This window comes from Thalassophryne amazonica, chromosome 15 (genome assembly GCF_902500255.1).
Source record: "Thalassophryne amazonica chromosome 15, fThaAma1.1, whole genome shotgun sequence".
Taxonomy (NCBI): domain Eukaryota; kingdom Metazoa; phylum Chordata; class Actinopteri; order Batrachoidiformes; family Batrachoididae; genus Thalassophryne; species Thalassophryne amazonica.
Genome location: NC_047117.1, coordinates 57503878 through 57524006, shown reverse-complemented (window position 1 = coordinate 57524006; position 20129 = coordinate 57503878). Strand labels below are relative to the sequence as shown.

The following is a 20129-nucleotide window of genomic DNA, read 5'->3' as shown; positions in this document are numbered from 1 at the left end:
GGGTTTACAAATATTTTTGAACATCTGGCTTTGCTAATTATGCCAGCAAAAAAACGTTAGTGGACTAAAAATTTGGAGAACTAAATTTAGCAGAAGCTAATTGGTTAGCTGATGGTTTCTGAAGTTAGCTGAAAAGCTAATCTGCTAACAAAAAGTTAGCTTCACTAATTAGCAGAACTATTCCCACAACTGCCAGCAGGCTTCACTGTCAGGATGATGCTTGGCTTCCTCCAAACAAGATGCTTGGCATTCACGCCAAAGAGTTCAATCTTTGTCTCATCAGACCAGAGAATTTTGTTTCTCATGGTCTGAGAGCCCTTCAGGTGCCTTTTGACAAACTCCAGGTGTGCTGCCATGTGCCTTTCACGAAGGAGTGCCTTTCCGTCTGGCCACTCTACCATACAGACCTAACTGGTGGATTGCTGAAGAGATGGCTGTCCTCCTGGAAAAGTCTCCTTTCTCCACAGAGGAATGCTGGTGCTCTGGCAGAGTGACAATCAGGTTCTTGGTCACCCTGACAAAGGCCCTTCTGCCCTGATCGCTGAGTTTAGACGGGCGGCCACCTCTAGGAAGAGTCTTACTGGATCCAAATGGCTTCCATTTACAGATGATAGAAGCCACTGTGCTCAGTGAGACCTTCAAATAGTCTGGGCCCCACCGACTCAAAAGCTAAAAAAGGGTTGGACCGGTCTCGATTTGCTCCACTTTTTTCTTGTTTTTTTCTTTTAGTATGACCCCTAAGGACACCTGAATAAGTGGTCTGCTTTGCTGGAAATATCGCAAACTGAAACTGTGGCTATTTTTGTATATGCACCTTTGATCGCTTCACCAAAAATAGAAGATGGTATTTTCTCTTAAACTCTTTAGTAGGTTGGGTAGGTTACCAAAAAAAATGCACCCCAGGCACACACAATACATGTACCGACATCATCAATTTCAAATATGCATTTAAATAACATTTTTATTACTTATAACCACAAAAATCTGAAAATTAACCCCAATTTTCATCATTTTTTCCACAGTTTTTCACATATACTTCATTTGTAATTAACTTTTCCTTTTAGTAATCATACCAAGCAATGTGTCATTCTTTCATGTGCAGAATGTAGACTTCTGTGGAAAAAAATGTGAAAAATTGACAAAAAATAAAGGATCAGTGATGATTTTAGTGAGCCTCACCCTCAGGCCTCATATTGCAATTTGACCAAAACTATTGCTGTTAAGAATAAATAAGAGAGGTAAACAGGAGAATTCTAGCTAATAAATAGCAATAAACATACTACTTCAATGTAATACAAATTTGTATACATTTAAAATATTTTATAATTATGGTATTTTTATGCTATTTACACTTGTTTCAGGAACAAGCAGCTACATATTGGAGACAATGTTTTCTAAAATACTACAGAATAGGCATGAGGCAAATGCCCTGTCTTTCACTTACATGGCTAGTTGCACTGTACAATGTACCTATAAAATACAATCAATTTATATGTATATACTTTGTTGTGTTCTGCAGGTTTCTGGAGTTGTGCTGCAATTAGTGGTAAGAAACAGTAGATAAGGATCTGGCTTGCCTGTCTTATAATATTCACTCATATATTGCTGTTGCAGGTAATGAAGACAGGTGAAAATCTTAAGACCTGCTTCCTGAATCATCGAGCCTGAATTTTCAACAAAGCAACTAAAGTGGCCTGTTAAATTATACTGCTTGCTTAATATGCCAGAAAAAATATGCACTCGACCATCCTCATTCACCTCAGGTGAGGCATCCATTAATAACCATGCCAAGTGATTGCACAGGCTGCAACTCACTCTGTGATGCCTTCATGTATGATATTTCCATTTGTAGTGCTGTGCCTTCATCCTCACTTTCAGGCTGACCTGCTCTGGCACTCTTCATTGCCTTCTTCTCTGCCTTCCACTGATCCTTGAGTTCCTTCTGTATTGTTTTTGCAGTGTGGTAAGAGTAAGAGATCATGGAATCATCAATTGCAATCTCATCACCACTTTCTTCTCTATACTCTGACTCCTTTACAGTCTAAGTTTCTGTAATTTGGACATCAAGCAGCCTATGCTCAGGTCTGTAGAGCATACCAAGCTAGAAGATCCCTTCTGTGGCGCAATCTGTATTCTGCAGTTGCCATCTACTTCATAGTATTTTCGGAGTCGGGCTGCCAAGTAGTGAGATCTGTATGACGGAGCATTGTCTACCCCATATTCTTCAAGGTACTTTTGTAATTCACTCCTCAGACCTGTAATGAAGAAAACACCTCCATGTCTGAAAAAAGGCTCATCTATCTGAGATACCAGCTTATTCAGTGCAGCATCATATGGACTTGTGTCAGTGCTTGACTTGACCTGTATTTGAGCATGTCTGGTCAAGTAGGAGCTCATGCAGATTCTGTGGTACCGAAAGTCCTCTGCCACCATGTCCATGTATTTGTTGTCAGAACCAGGGATTTTGCGTAGCCTATCTTCATCTCCTAGTTCATTTGCTTTATCCCAGACTGAATTTTGTCTGTCTAATGTTGAAACCAAAAGGAGGGATCTATCACCCTTGGTAGTGCGGGCTCTTCCACAAATTAAACATTCCTCTTTGTAGATAATAGGCTGTGGTGTGAAAGACCGTGTTATTCTTGGGGCATAACTGCCATCTGGTTCAGTTGATTGTCCTGCTGTAGGTGAGGTGCAAGCTTGCGTTGCAAACTTGAATTTTTGATGAACAGTTTTGCAGTTTGTGTATATGGAACAACATCGAGCATGACAAGATTCTTGTTGAGAAATTCAGATTGAGATTTTAACTCATCTTCAAGTCTGAAGGAGACATCATCCTTCCTGTTAGTGACAGCATATAAGAGTGCAGGATAACCTTGATCTGTCAGTTTTTGCAGGGGTCCAGAGTTAGTGTCTGTTTTTTTTCTGGCATATTAAGCAAGCAGTATAATTTGTAACAGGCCGCTTTCTCTTTGGTTGCTTTGTTGAAAATTCAGGCTCGATGATTCAGGAAGCAGGTCTTCAGATTTTCACCTGTCTTCATTACCTGTAACAGCAATATATAATGAGTGAATATTATAAGACAGGCAAGCCAGATCCTTATCTACTGTTTCTTACCACTAATTGCAGCACAACTCCAGAAACCTGCAGAACACAACAAAGTATATACATATAAATTGATTGTATTTTATAGGTACATTGTACAGTGCAACTAGCCATGTAAGTGAAAGACAGGGCATTTGCCTCATGCCTATTCTGTAGTATTTTAGAAAACACTGTCTCCAATATGTAGCTGCTTGTTCCTGAAACAAGTGTAAATAGCATAAAAATACCATAATTATAAAATATTTTAAATTTATACAAATTTGTATTACACTGAAGTAGCCCTCATGTATGTTTATTGCTATTTATTAGCTGGAATTCTGTTTACCTCTCTTATTTATTCTTAACAGCAATAGTTTTGGTCAAATTGCAATATGAGGATTGAGGGTGAGGCTCACTAAAATCATCACTGATCCTTTATTTTTTGTCAATTTTTCACATTTTTTTCCACAGAAGAGTCTACATTCTGCACATGAAAGAATGACACATTGCTTGATATGATTACTAAAAGGAAAAGTTTATTACAAATGAAGTATATGTGAAAAACTGTGAGAAAATGATGAAAATTGGGGTTAATTTTCAGATTTTTCTGGTTATAAGTAATAAAAAAATGTTCTTTAAATGCATATTTGAACTTGACGATATGTCAGTACAGGTACTGGGCCTCATGTATCAACGTTGCGCACTTGTGGCGTAAATTTACGGTGTAAATTTGAAGTACATCAAAGTTGCCGTGACATGTATCAAGCAGTGCGCATCTGCACATTTCCAGCGTACGCCCGACGTGACCTTGATAAATGCGGCGGGTGAAAACAATCGTAATTATAATGAACACGCCCATAAATATTCAGACTCCGCTTCAGACACACCCTCATTTTACGACATGGAAGCCAGGAAGATGGCAAAGAAAAAACTCCACCAATCACGACGCGTGCCAATAGAGCGTCAAAAGCGGCCGTCGTATTAATTGTTTTGTAGTATAATCAAAGAAGTGTTAGTGGTCCCTCGTTTATCGCGGGAGTTACGTTCTAAAAATAGCCCGCAAAAAGCGAAGTCCACGAAGTACTCAGCGTTATTTTTTTTCCAATTATTATAGACGTTTTAAAGCTGTAAAACCCCTGTAAAACCACTTTATACACTTTTCTCAATCAGGCATGAACATTTTCTCACTTTTCTCTCGTGTGTAAACACTCTCAAAGTTCAAACCTTAGTAGAAAAATAAGACTAATCTGTTTTCAGGCCCAAACATTTGTTTGAGAAATAAAAATAGAACGTTTTCCTATAAATAATTATGATGGCTTTTAGAACTAACGAATTTAATTTTAACGATCAACGTACGAGGTTGGACACACAAGAAATTATTAATAGTGACCAGTATTTCACAGTTTCTCTGATCGCGCCTCTTCGTCCTGACGGCGCGCCTTTTTCCACTGAGTCAAACTTCGCTGCAGGTGTCTTTTTCCGAGTGAAGAACACAGTTATGGGTAGTTGTTGGCGCTCTTTTGTCTTCTGGGTGAGAAGATTCTTATAAACAGACACGCAGACTACAATGCACTGTAAAAAAAAAAGCATGCAAAATTGGACAAAAAAAATCCACGAAACTGCGAGGCCACGAAAGGTGAACCGCGTTATAGCGAGGGACCACTGTATTCTCTTTTCACATGTCAATAATTCTTGACATGTGGATATTTGCTAGCTCAATTAATAAGACACTCCTAATTTTTCAGATTTCTTTATTTTTAAAATGTATTTATTTATTTATTTTAAGGTAACAAATGAATGGAGAAGACAAAACCTGATTGCCGCACGGGTGAAGGGAATGACAACACTACAGTTGTAATTATTAATTCCATTGTCTAAAACGATCACACCACATAAAGTTAAGCTAAGCACTGCTCTGGCTCCAGGCTTGAAATCTGGAGAAAAAGGCGAGCAGCGCTTTCTTTACGGTCAGCGCTGTGGCCACGGATCGTGCTCGAGACCAACAATCCCGCAAAAGCGGGATTTGTATTAATTATTGTGTAGTATAATCAAGAAAGTGTTATTTATTTAACATATGCATTGATTTGTATGATGACACTGTTTATCATGTTGATCATTTTCATTTTTATGTGGATTCCAGTGCTGGTTCATTTTGGTGTATAATTTACACCACCTCTCGACCTGGTGTATATTTTCAGCGCACGGTATGCCAACGACCACATTGATAAATGCCAAGTAGCGCAGCCATTTTGGCGTACACCCCATATACGCTCAAATATCGCCGTACGCAACGTTGATACATGAGGCCCATTGTGTGTGCCTGGGTGCATTTTTTGGTAGCCTACCCAACCCACTAAAGAGTTTAAGAGAAAATACTATTTTTCACTATTTTTGGTGAAGCGACCAAAGGTGCATATACAAAAATGGCCAGTTTCAGTTTGCGATATTTCCAGCAAAGCAGACCACTTATTCAGGTGTCCTTAGGGGTCATGCTAAAAGAAAAAAAAAAAAAAACCAAGAAAAAAGTGTAGCAAGTCAAGACCGGTCCTCTCAAATTTTCAGTGCCTGGGGCCCAGACTAAAAGCAAAGCAGCAGAAATGTTTCTACACCCTTCCCCAGATTTGTGCCTGGAGACAATCCTGTTTCAGAGGTCTACAAGACAATTCCTTTGACTTCATGCTTGGTCTGTGCTCTGATATGCACTGTCAGCTGTGGTACCTTATATGCAGACAGTTGCATGCCTTTCCAAATCCTGTCCAATCAACTGAATTTACCACAGGTGGACTCTAATTAAGCCGTGGAAACATCTCAAGGATTAATTAAAAGGTGAAGGTCTTTGCTAGAAGACGTCTTCATAACTTCATTGCTGTGGTATACGGAGACAAAATTACAAAAGTTCTGTTACTGTTCAAATCCTTATGCATCTGACTGGAGTTTTTTTTAACTGTACTGATTAAAAACTTTTTCAAAATCCCCTGAGAGAAACTTTGTTCTAACCTGTAATAAAACCGTTAGAAGTTAGGATGAGGCAAGAAAATCTAAAGACGAGCTTTGAACGAAGACTGGACATTTTTGGAGGCATGTAGTCATTTTGATGTTTTCCATTCTTACCTGGACATTAAAGTGTAGCTGAGTGTATTCAACACTTAAATGAACAACACAGGTAGTCAGAAAATGGACCAAAACAAATCTATTACCTGAGATGCCACAAATTTGTGGAGGTTCAGCAGTAAAGCTTTAGCCTCTGGAGTCATTACCAGTACTGTGAAATTGGCATCCAACAGTAAGCACACCCAGTCCATAATCTATAATTAAACAGAGTAGACAAAAAACTGACCATTTATCCATCATTCTTAAAGTGACAACATACATACTTGACTGAGCTGCTATTATACAGTGAGGCAAATAAGTATTTGGTCCATTGTCAATTTTGTTTTCCCACCTACAAGCCCTCCAATTCTGAGCTCATTACCTGTATTAATAGCACCTGTTTGAACTCATTACCTGTATAAAAGACACCTGTCAACACCCACAATCACACTCCAACCTGTCCACCATGGCCAAGACCAAAGAGCTGTCTAAGGACAACAGGGACAAAACTGTAGACCTGCACAAGGCTGTGGATGGGCTACAGGACAATAGGCAAGCAGCTTGGTGAGAAGGCAACAACTGTTTGTGCAATTATTAGAAAATAGAAGAAACACAAGATGACTGTCAATCTTCCTCAGTCTGGGGCTCCATGCATGATGTCATCTCGTGGGGTAACGATGATTCTAAGAAAGCCCAGAACTACATGGGAGGACCTGGTCAATGACCCGAGGAGAACTGGGACCAGAGTCGCAAAGACTACATTAGTAACACTCATGGTTTAAAATCCTGCAGGCAGTGCTGTATAAAGTACCGGAAAGTCACACTTAAGTAAAAGTACAGATACCCATTAAAAAAATGACTTTGGTAGACGTTCAAGTCACCGATTGAAATGCTACTCAAGTAAAAGTCTTAAAGTATCTCGTATTTATTGTACTTAAGTATGACATGTACAACTAAATGTACTCAAGTACTGAAAGTAAAAGTACAAGTAAATGTTAATAATCAAAAACAGACAGATTTTTTTTTAATATGACAAAGTTTATCTAGGCTTGTAAATGACTGGTAGTATTAGTCAATACTGAAAATTGTGCACATCACACAAAAACACTTCAGAAACAAGGTTTCAAAACCTAAATAAACAAGAGTAGGCTACTCACTAGGTGTTCACAGTAAACAGTTATTTCTATATGTATTCATTTATTTATTTTCATTGTTACATGGTTTTATCTTTTCTGTTGTGTTTTGTTTCATTAGGTTCTTTTTGTCTCTTTCTCTAAAATTGTATTGTAACATTATTAGTCTATTATTATTATTGACTATTATTGTCTATTATGTAGACTATTATTGTTGTTGCTATTAATATATGAATAAAATAAAAAAAATACAACTTGACTCTTACGACAACAAACGCTGAGCCATTAATTATACAGAAAATAAATCAACACAAACGTGCTGATGCAAACAGCTTAATGCTAACTTTAACATTGAAAACGCCATAGACATGCTAACGTGTTAGCATCGGTCCCGTTTAAGTTATAAAATACATCTATCAACTGTTTCAGGAGACCAGAACAGGTCGGTTTAACATAAAAATATTACTCAGACATATGCTCTTCAGAGTTTTAGTGGGGAAAAATTAGGATAAAGTGAAATTAAACAATGAATCCACAAATCGTAGATCAAAGCACTGCTTCGATCTGCGAATCACTGCTTCGATTGGCTCAAGGTTCAAAGCCGCGCTGCAGAAAAGTTGATTACAGACCCGCTGCAGGTCTGTAATCAATGTAGAGAAATTATCATTTTCCTGACAAACACCCCCCAAGTGCGCAACTGCAAAAAAGCCTACCGGACATGCCTCATGACAAATTGGCCTGAGTTGGTCGCAGTCACTAGTTGTCTCTGGGTGAAAACACAACTTTTTTCGTGTGTGGTTTTTTTTTGTAACGAGTAACGGCATGGCACATAGAAAACGTATCAGAGTAGAAGTATGCAATTAATGTCGAAAATGTAGTGAAGTAAAAGTGAAAGTAAGCCGAATTAAAAAAACCCAAGTAAAGTACAAAGTCTCCTAAAACGTACTTAAGTACAGTAGTGAAGTATTTCTACTTCGTTACTATACAACACTGCCTGCAGGGCAGCAAGGTCCCCCTGCTCAAGCCAGCACATGTCCAGGCCTGTTTGAAGTTCACTAGTGACCATCTGGATGATCCAGAGGAGCCATGGGAGGCGGTCATGTGGTCAGATGAGACCAAAATACAGCTTTTTGGTATCAACTCCACTTGCCGTGTTTGAAGGATAAGAACAACCCCAAGAACACCATCCCAACTGTGAAGCATGAGGGTGGAAACATCAATTTTGGGGGTGTTTTCTGCAAAGGGGACAAGACAACTGCACCGTATTGAATGGAGAATGGATGAGGTCATGTATCTCAAGATTTTGGCAAACAACCTCCTTTCCTCAGTAAGAGCATTGAAAATGGGTCGTGGCTGGGTCTTCCATCATGACAATGACCTGAAACACACAGCCAGGGAAACTGCCTGGTTCACATCGCAAGATAATTAGGCCAATATCGGACCCGAGCTTCCCCTTCCGACAATCGCCCCGATTATCATGACGACGCTAAAGATATTCTTATCAAATATTCCTGCCGTGTGTAGTGTGTTAAAAGCGCTCTGATCTGCTCGGAAGGACGTCGGGACCATTCAGACTGCAAATTGGATATTCAACATGTTGGATTGTCTTTGCCCAATATCGCAGTGTATGTGGTGTCCCCCGACCATTAAAAAAAAAAAAAAAAGCACGCAGCTTGCTGAAAGTGACATGCAGCCAATCAGAAAGCGAGGTGATGGACGCACGGAGCAGAATCCAAAATCAAAATGGCTGTTATGGCTTACCAGAAAGTCCGGTGGTCGCGCTGTCTCCACTCTTAACCAACGCCTTTTCTTTTTGTATAATTTTTTTTCTCCGTTAGAAATAGTCCACAAACGTATCTCCTTTGCATCTTCCTCATCCACGTTTGTTTACTCTGAAGTCATGTTTAATCTTGAGAGAGACTGCGAATTTCCCGTCTGACCTGCGAATGTTCGTGTGTGAAACCTGTTCGTGTGTGGTGTGCTGTCTTTACCATGTGGCTGTACACCACACACTGTAGAACCAAAACGGAGATCTACGATTTCTTTTATCTTCATGTGTGTGGTCTCTCAGGTATTGGAAACCTACAGACAATTTGTAAATGTTGCTGTGTGAACCAGGCATTAGGAGTGGCTCCATAAACATTTCAAGGTCCTGGAGTGGCCTAGCCAGTCTCCAGACCTGAACTCTGTAGAACATCTTTGGAGGGAACTGAAACTCATAACGTGAAAGATCTGGAGAAGTGGACCAAAATCACTGCTGCAGTGTGCAAACCTTGTCAAGAACTACAGGAAATGTCTGACCTCTGTAATTGCAAACAAAAGTTTCTGTAACAAATATGAAGGACAGTTTTTAGATTGTATCAAATACTTATTTCATGCAATAAAATGCAAGTTATTAAAAACCATACAATGTAATTTTCTGATTTTTTTTGAGATTCTGTCTCTCACAGTTTAAGTGTACTTACAATAAAAATTAGACCTCTCCATTCTTTGTAGGTGGGAAAACATGCAAAAACAGTTGATCAAATACTTATTTGCCTCAGTACATTTTAACTTGTCTCATTTACTTTTATTCTACATATTTTTAGCATTTTCATGGATCTTGAGACATTGTCTGTATGTTCAATTGTATTATGTCTGGTGAACCAAAGAAAAATTTCCACCATGGTGGACATGAAAGATTTATTCTGTTCCAGAAGTTTTCAAAGTGTGAGAGAGAGCCCCCCTCACAGAACAAATGAATAGCTGCATCTCCCCCAAACCGAGACAATTTCAACGTCTTCGTGTTTTTTATTCTTTTACATGTTAAATACATTTTAAATATATTTGTGTTTTAAGGAACTGTATGCATTTACACATTTTACAGCCTTTGTAAACATTTTAAACGTTTTTAAAGAAATTACTGTTCTTTCACACATTTTACACCCTTTTCAAACATTTTAAATGTTTTTAAAAAACCTATTCTTCTGTTTTGTCCCTTTTGTCATATTTTAAACATCTTTCTGTATTTTTAAACATCTGTGGCATAACTAACACATTTTAACATAAATAATAATTCAACTTTTATACATATTTAGTCTCTTATCTAATCTCACCTTTGTGTTTTGTGCGTGCAATGAGTCTGGGTCTTTGATGCGCACAGGTGGCTGATGTGGGGATGCACTGAGGAAAGGAGCAAACTAAGATCGTCCTCTACTTTATTATTTTTTTGGTTGCCCAAAACTCTGTCTTCTCAAAGGTAGATTTATGCACAAAAAAATTATCCATTTTGCTCCTGGCATGTTACCTAACAATTTCTCCTTTTTTCAACTTCTTTTGTTGGTTAACAGTGTTATATTTTGTGCCCGCCCCCACTGTTTTAATCTATTTAATTCATTGAAGATGGGAATAGGGCATTTGCTGAATTTATCCTTTAATGTGTACTGATATTTTTTATTTTGACCACATGACAAAATTCATGAGAAGAGCAAAATTCGAAGAGATATGTAAACACCTGATTCAGAGTTGGTGACCTCAATCCATGTAACTCTGGAAAATCAGCTTCAAAATACTTTCGGAAGAGAAACTGCAGGTACTGGAGGAAAAGCTGATTGGATGAGAAATAAAATTAACAACATAAACACATTTTTGAAACACCTGTACTTCCAACAACATTTATATCACAACACATTCATGTAAAAATTAGGTAAATATGTACAGTAGTGTTCAGAATAATAGTAGTGCTATGTGACTAAAAAGATTAATCCAGGTTTTGACTATATTTCTTATTGTTACATGGGAAACAAGGTAACAGTAGATTCAGTAGATTCTCACAAATCCAACAAGACCAAGCATTCATGATATGCACACTCTTAAGGCTATGAAATTGGGCTATTAGTAAAAAAAGAAAAGGGGGTGTTCACAATAATAGCAGCATCTGCTGCTGACGCTACAAACTCAAAACTATTATGTTCAAACTGCTTTTTTAGCAATCCTGTGAATCACTAAACTAGTATTTAGTTGTATAACCACAGTTTTTCATGATTTCTTCACATTTGCGAGGCATTAATTTTGTTGGTTTGGAAGCAAGATTTTGCTTGTTTACTAGTGTGCTTGGGGTCATTGTCTTGTTGAAACACCCATTTCAAGGGCATGTCCTCTTCAGCATAAGGCAACATGACCTCTTCAAGTGTTTTGACATATCCAAACTGATCCATGATACCTGATATGCAATATATAGGCCCAACACCATAGTAGGAGAAACATGTCCATATCATGACGCTTGCACCACCATGCTTCACTGTCTTCACTGTGAACTGTGGCTTGAATTCAGAGTTTGGGGGTCGTCTCACAAACTGTCTGCGGCCCTTGGACCCAAAAAGAACAATTTTACTCTCATCAGGCCACAAAATATTTCTCCATTTCTCTTTAGGCCAGCTGATGTGTTCTTTGGCAAATTGTAACCTCTTCTGCACATGTCTTTTATTTAACAGAGGGACTTTGCAGTGGGATTCTTGCAAATAAATTAGCTTCACACAGGCATCTTCTAACTGTCACAGCATTTACAGGTAACTCCAGACTGTCTTTGATCATCCTGGAGCTGATCAATGGGTGAGCCTTTGCCATTCTGGTTATTCTTCTATCCATTTTGATGGTTGTTTTCTGTTTTCTTCCACGCATTTCTGTTTTGTTTTTTTTTTGTCCATTTCAAAGCATTGGAGATGTGCAGGGGTGGTGGCCAAGTGGTTAATGCGCTTGGTTTCAGTTCAGAAGGCTCCGGGTTCAAATCCCACCCCTGCCACATTTCTCCATGTAATGTGGAGTTGCGTCAGGAAGGGCATCCGGTGTAAAACCTGTGCCAATTCAACATGCAGATCCACCTTGGATTTGCTGTGGTGACCCCAAGTGCAAACAAGGGACAGCCAAAGGGACGGACTTACTTTACTCAAAGCATTGGAGATCATTGTAGATGAACAGCCTATAATTTTTTGCACCTGCGTACAGGTTTTCCCCTCTCCAATTAACTTTTTAATCAAACTACGCTGTTCTTCTGAACAATGTCTTGAACGTCCCATTTTCCTCAGGCTTTCAAAGAGAAAAGCATGTTCAACAGGTGCTGGCTTCATCCTTAAATAGGGGACACCTGATTCACACCCGTTTGTTCTACAAAATTGACGAACTCACTGACTGAATGCCACACTATTATTGTGAACACCCCCTTTTCTACTTTTTTTTTTTTTACTAATAGCCCAATTTCATAGCCTTAAGAGTGTGCATATCATGAATGCTTGGTCTTGTTGGATTTGTGAGAATCTACTGAATCTACTCGTACCTTGTTTCCCATTTAACAATAAGAAATATACTCAAAACCTGGATTAATCTTTTTAGTCACATAGCACTACTATTATTCTGAACACTACTGTATAACACTTTCCCCCCAAAACAAACACACACACACCCCTTAACAAGGACAGACGTAAGTTAGTGTGTCTACACCAGCAACAATAAAAATGTTAGGACACCCATGCTGTGTACTCCAAAAACACCAGTTTCATCCATGAGTACATCCTAAACAATACCATTACGAGAGCCACTATACATTCCCCAAAAATATGATTTAATAGGCACCAGAAGCAACGCTGGCCTGTTGCCTTAGTTGGTTTGGACTCAAAGACGTTCAGGCTTCTTTCGTCACCTACGCCCCGCTTAATGCTTTAATGCTGCTGTTGCCAACATGGCAATGCCCAGATATGGACCTCATAGTGGCTGTTCCAGGTCTCTGTAGAAAACCTATGGGTGACGTCACGCAGGCTTTGTCTAGTACTACACACGTAATTGTTGGTACCCCTATATTTTATGTACACATTTTAATATATAGTCAGAACTTGTCACTAGATGCTTCTTGTCCTGTGCTGTGTCGCAGCCCAAGTCAACAGTCCTCCATTTCATCAGCGTTCGTGTGCATGCACACCAATAAGAAACAACAATGAATATTCTGTTCAGTAAAGTGGGAGGTTGTTAAGAGGGTCATGATGAAACTCAAATCATACTCAAATTGAATGTTACCCAAAGTACTCATTTAGGATGTCCAATTTAAGTAGGGGGAAAATCAGATATTTTGTTCACTTAACCCTCTGGGGTGTGAGGGTATTTTTTTTGGACAGTTCACTCGCCTGGCATAAGTGTTTTATTATTGCTGTTAACAGCTCTCCCTGCATCTCACAATCAAGTTTTATGTCTTTTTTTTCCTCAGGACAACCTGATGTCATTATGACAACAGGAAGCAACTCGAAGTGGGCCCGGTGTGAAAGGGGCTTTACACTCTGAGGAGCAGCCCCTCCCCCCTCGATCCATTGATATGGTAACCAGTGCTTTACGCCGGAGGGAGAGAGCTTGCCACAGGCTCATTCAATAACATTCACAGGCAATGACTAGTGGAGCATCTCTGAAACTCACACACACTGTGTTTGAGCACATGAGATTGTGTGAGAGGCTCCCTATCTGCTCCCTCTGATGACTTTCACTGATCGCTGTGCATAATGGTGCAGGGCGCATTGGAGCCCGCAGCCAGGGGGCTATTCAAACAACTAGTAACATCACTGCTCAAAACAATCTGGTTTATCACGTGAGGTAAATCTGCCCTATGATTGGATTTTGGAAAACCATGTGACAGTGAACGAATTCCGACTGGACACTCACATTGTACAAGTCATCACACAGCTTCCACGAGGAGTACAAAGATGGTGGACGGCTGGCTGGAAAGTCCGCGGAGTTAACTTTTCAGCAAAAAAAGTAAGTTTCTATCTCTTATTATTTAAAATTTATTTATAATTTCGTAAAACTTGGTCTCAGCTGTCGTATACGATAACGTTGGCCCCAGAGGGTTAAAGTGCACTGACATACACATGGATTTTTGGAAAGTCTCAGGTTTCTAATGAAACGGCAGGATGGTAATCATAAATGGAGGGCTGATAATCACCCATAGCACGGGCCAAAATCATGTTATTGTGCAATTAGCATCAGCAGCTTCATCTTTGCCTTCTCTCTCTGTGACTCTTAAATCACTTCCTGGGCAAACAACAATCCATGAGGACCCCAGTGGTCTGACTTTCTAACAAAATATTTTAGCCAAATATCTCGTCGTTCAACACAAACTATTAAACAGACTTTCAATATTGAATGTTGGCTGTACGATACGCCAACGGATCTATACAGGTGGCCACTTTCCAGTACATACTCAAATTTATTTCATTACAAATCTACTCATCCACAAAACTAAATTCATATAATTAAACTTTGCCTTAGCTTCACCCAAAAATCTTTTAGTGTTTAAATGGTTTATCATTATCACAGTTAATTTCTCAGTTAGTGGATTACCAGCTATCAAAACTAACCTTTTGGTTAGTTGACCCCACCACATCACTGGTAATATGTAGAATATTTTGAAACATGGATTAATGTGAATAAATAACTACTGTGAACTTCTGAAGTAGATAATGGTCCTGTCACATCTTGAAGATTTAGCCAGTGTATGTCGACGTATTAAAAATTTGTCAAATATGCTGGTGTACGTCTACCAAGTAATGGGAAAGTTTTGTATATGTTAAGAGCAGGTTGAAACACGGTGGTATACATCATAGTACACCAAGGTTGTTGAAAAATTTTGTGCATGCACAATATTTTCGACACATGGCAGCATATGGCTCATATGTCTCACCTATGAGGGCCATAAGTTGTCGGTAATTTATTTGACTTACACTTTACTTGTAATTTACCCATAAATCAAAATACATCAAGGTAATGTCTAGCGTACCCAAAAGGTATTTCGGACAATCACAGAACTTACTGAACGTGTCAGCTACCATAGCATGGCGTATTGGCAGCATTTTTGATATGTCGGCATATACTGACTAAATAGTCATGGTGTGATAGCTGCATAAGTTATTCAACGTAGCCAGCTCATTCCCAAAATTTTTCACAAATCAGCATACACTGGCTAAATCATCAAGGTGTGATGAGCCCATAACCGATAGAGACTGTGGGTCTCAGAATTACTTAATACAATTTGTTGAAACTCATTATCTGCAACATTTGTCATTCAGCAGTGCTATAACAACAAAAGGTAGTCATGCATACAAAAAAAAAAAAAAAGTTATCACAATTGGACTAAGCCGTTGAAGATGAGTGTGTGAATCAGTTTATTTTTAATATACTAATCCCAAACCATTGTTTACCATTTCTGTACTCTGGCAAAATACTTTACTTCAGGATAAATAAAGTTGATCTTTAGCTTTATCGTTATAAGCAGAAAATTAAACAAGAACCAAAATGAAAAGTCAGCTACAACACAGAAACCACTGTTGTGAGGAAGAAACTTGAAGGTATTTGGTCTAAACAGATTATCATCAAAATATGGAAATGTTAGCCCTTTTCATTTTAGATTTTTTTGGGGGGAAGGGGGAGGGGGAGTGCAATCAACTTTCCAACACAAACCCAAATCTGCCTGTTGCCATCTTCCCTGACTTCACCGCGGCAGTATCTTGGGCCCGTGCGGCCTTCACTGAGGCCCGGAAACTTCTTCGTGATCAACCAGGCGTCTGGTTCGGCATCCTGTTTCCAGCTCGGCTCCACATTACGCACAACGGGGAGGAATTTGTAGATGCCGCACTCCCCATGGAGTACATCAAGAAGCATGTGATTAAAGCCTGAGCACCAGAGGATTTGCTACGGGAGCAATGTGATTACCTCAAGTGGTATCAAGGGTTGATGCAGATGCAGGCGGGCGTTATATTATTGTTGTAGGCCAATTTTACGGGTTCCCTCTAGTTTTGGCAAATGTTTACGCTTCTAACTGGGATGATGCAAACTTTTTCAATCATTTCTTTTCACGACTTCCAAATATGGCATCCCATAATATTATCTTTGGGGGGGCTCTAAACTGTGTTTTATCAACTCTGGATCGCAGCACTCAGATGGTGGCACAAATGTCAAAATCAGCACGTGCAGTTCACTCTTTCCTTGATACGTATGGGCTTGTAGATGTTTGGAGATTTAAAAATTTCACCTCAAAAAAATACTCCTTTTTTTTCTAATGTTCATAAATCTTTTTCTTGAATTGACTATATATTTTTGGACAAAAAACTACTACCTTTAGTTAAGGACTGTGACTACAAGGCTATGGTTATCTGATCACTTCCGTATGGTTCTTTCAGTGCAGTTTCTGAATGCCCACTAACTATCGGCCATGGCGATTAAACCCACTGCTGCTTGCAGATGAGGAATTCACAAACTTTATATAAACTCAAATCCAATTTGTTGACATAAATCAAACCCCAGATGTGTCTCACTCAACTGTTTGGGAGTCACTCAAAGCATATTTGAGGGGCCAAATAATTTAGTTCTGTGCAAAACAAAGACGCATCGCAAATGAGTGCCTCAATAAAATTGCTGATCAAACTGTTAAACTGGATCAAGCATATACCCATTCACCTACCCCCACATTATATAAAAACAGACTAGAGCTGCAAACAGAATATAATCTTCTATCCACAAAACAGGCTGAATTTCTTCTATATAAATCACAAAGTTGCTCATATGAACATGGAGAGAGGACAGGTAGACTATTGGCTCAACAGTTACAGCAGAGAACAGCCAATCAAACCATACCAGAAATAACAAATGATCAAGCAACTAAATGTACAGACAATGTGGAAATAAACAATAGTTTTTTGAAATTTTACCAAACATTGTATAGCTGCCCAACTACAGCCAACAACTCAAATTTTGACATTTTTTTCCAGTAAGGCTGATGTTCCTCAGCTGGAAGCAGACGCTGTAAACATGTTGGAGGAGCCATTCTCCCACACAGATTGAAAAAGCGCTGAGGAGTATGCAATCAGCCAAGGCTCCGGGTCCCGACGGGTTTCCATCCGAATTCTATAAGAGGTTTGCCCCTCAAATTGTCCCACTACTAAAACTCACATTTGATGAACCATTCCAAACACATTCTTTGCCCCCAACTATGAGACAAGCTGTAATTTCTCTTATTCTTAAAAAAGACAAAGACCATTTAGATTGCAGTTCATACCGCCCAATTTCATTATTGAATGTGGATACTAAAATTATTGCTAAAATCCTGGCCCCACATTTAGAAAAAGTTATGCCGTCCATCATCTCACCTGATCAAACTGGATTTATTAAGAATAGACATTCCTATTTTAATATTAGACGCTTATTAAATGTGATTTATGATTAACCCAATAATGATACACTTGAGGCTGTAGTTTCGCTGGACGCTGAAAAAGCATTTGACCGGGTGAGATGGGACTTTCTTTTTTATACATTACAAAAATTTGGGTTTGGTAATAATTTCATTTCATGGGTTAAGGTATTATATTCCTCTCCCCTAGCAGCAATTCGCACTAATAACAATTTATCTTGGTATTTTCAACTTCAGCGTGGGACAAGGCAGGGATGCCCGCTGTCACCATTTCTTTTCGCTCTGGTGATTGAACCGCTCGCCATTGCGTTGAGACAGTGTACTGATATTTTAGGCATACATTGTGGGGACACAGAACATAAGGTCTCGCTATATGCTGATGATATGCTCCTGTTTATTTCTAATCCATCCAAATGTCTTCCAAAAGTTTTAGGTTTACTCAAGGACTTTGGACCAATATCTGGGTATAAAGTGAACTATGAAAAAAGTGAAGTGATGCCACTTGGTAAAAAGACTGAGAACATGTCAGCAATATTTGCCCCTTTTAAACTTAGTTACAATAAGTTCAAATATCTAGGAATATGGATTACACAGAATCATAAAAAGTTGTATAAATGCAATTATCAAGTGCTGCTTTCAAAGATGAAACAGGATTTTGAAAAGATGGGAGTTGTTGCGCCTCTCGCTCAGTGGTAGAATAAAGCCCAGGTTACACATAGACGGTTTTGTCGGTGAGTAGTACGAAGACCGAAGTTCGCGGTAGTTCCGGCTGTTTTCGCGGTGGAAAGGGGCAGAGAGTGCGCATGTAAAAAAAGAAGAAAAAAAAAAGAAACTCCGCTCCCCGCTGCTGTTTGCTGCGGGGCTGCTCCTCGCTCTTTCCCCCAAAAAACTCTGTCATAATTGTGTTTAGAAACCAGTCACCATTTGCTTTATTATACAGCTGTGTAACTAATAAGCAAAATAATCTCCAGGACGATTCGCGCGCGCACGCACGTAAAATAAAAATAAAAAGAAACTCCGCTCCACGCTGCTGTGGTGCTGCTGCTCGCTCCAAAAACTGTCATGATTGTAAAATAAAGGACAAAAGAGACATAAGTCCTGCTCACAGGCTGCTACCAGATACAGGACATGTTCACATCTTCAAACTCCAGACATCTCCACGTCACTACATATTCAGTCCCTGATTGGTCATCGCGGTGCGATGAGAACTGCGGCACTACAGGAAGCGGCAGGATGAAACGGCGATTAAAAAGTATCAAACGCCGTTGTTCGCGTTGTCGTCACGGGAGGTCTCCGGGAGTGCTCCTGGAATTATTCGACATGTTGAATAATTTTTTCGACGATTCCCGGTAAAGCCGGAACTAAGCCACGCCCCCTAGTGCCTGCGTTAACAACGGCGTGTGATCCTTAAGACGGCCAAAAACTCTTCCGGGACACTTCCGGGAGCTCTTACCGTCTGTGTGTAAACGGGGCTTAAACTCTATTAAAATGACCGTCTTTCCCAAATTTTTATATTTATTCCAAAGTTTACCTATTTTTCTAACAAAATCTTTTTTCACTAATATAAATCGCCTAATATCCTTTTTTATCTGGAATAAGAAACCACCAAAACTAAAGCAAAGTGTATTACAAAAACCTCGGAGCACGGGTGGCATGGCGCTCCCAAACTTATTATTGGGCCTCCAATATCAGGGCAATGTTGCACTGGATTCAAGGTAATGATGACCTACCATCATGGGCAGTATTGGAGAAAATGTCTGTTAAACATGTGTCATTATGGTCCTTACTCTGTACGAGATTGCCGCTTTCAAGACCTATTTCCAACTTTACATCTAACCCACTTGTTATTCACTCACTCAAACTGAGGTACCAATTCAGAAGGCACTTTGAATTGTCTGAACTTTCTCTACTGGCGCCTCCTCAAAGACACTGCATGTTTGCAGCATCATTGACAGATGACGCATTCAACATATGGATTAACTGTGGTATAACCTCAATGTACAACTCTACAGTGACAATGTCTTCAGCTCTTTTGAACAACTGGTCTTTAAATTTGGCCTACCAAGGCCACATTTTTTACAGGTACCTGCAGCTTAGAAATTTCATTTCATGTAATACAGCCTCCTTCCCATCCTGCCCTGCACCAACTCTTTTGGATGACATATTTAAGCTAAAACCAAATGCCAAACGCATCATAAGTACTTCATATGAACTGCTTAACAGATACAAGACGACTACATTACAGTCACTTAAGTGCAAATGGGAGGAAGAGTTAACTAAACAGATTTCTGACAAGACCTGGGGAAGCATTATTGAGAGAATTTTCTCTTCAATTTGTTTTAGACATATTGTGATTCAATTCAAAGTGGTGCACCGCCTCCACTGGTCTAAAACCAGACTAAGTAAGATTAGAATCGGGCTTGATCCTACTTGTGATCGCTATAAGCAAGAACCTGCCTCTCTATTGCACGTTTTGGACTTGTTCAAAAATACAATACAAAATTTTTTGGAGCTGTATATTTGATGTATTCTCCAAGATAAGTAGTAAACCACTGGCTCCTTGCCCATTTGTTGGAATCTTCGGAGTAACTAATAGTTTACGGCTCACTGAGGCACAGGCTAATCTA

General features: G+C 39.3%; 1 protein-coding gene across 1 annotated transcript in view; it reads right to left on the bottom strand.

Moving 5' to 3' along the window:
- The window catches only part of nol11 (nucleolar protein 11), a 59808-nt gene that overhangs the window by 2000 nt on the left and 37679 nt on the right, over positions 1–20129 (bottom strand). The window contains exons 16-17 of the mRNA XM_034188834.1: positions 10798–10890; positions 6279–6386 (exon numbers count right to left, since the gene is read on the bottom strand). Coding sequence (XP_034044725.1) covers positions 6279–6386; positions 10798–10890 — 201 coding nt within the window. The remainder of the gene's footprint in view (positions 1–6278; positions 6387–10797; positions 10891–20129) is intronic.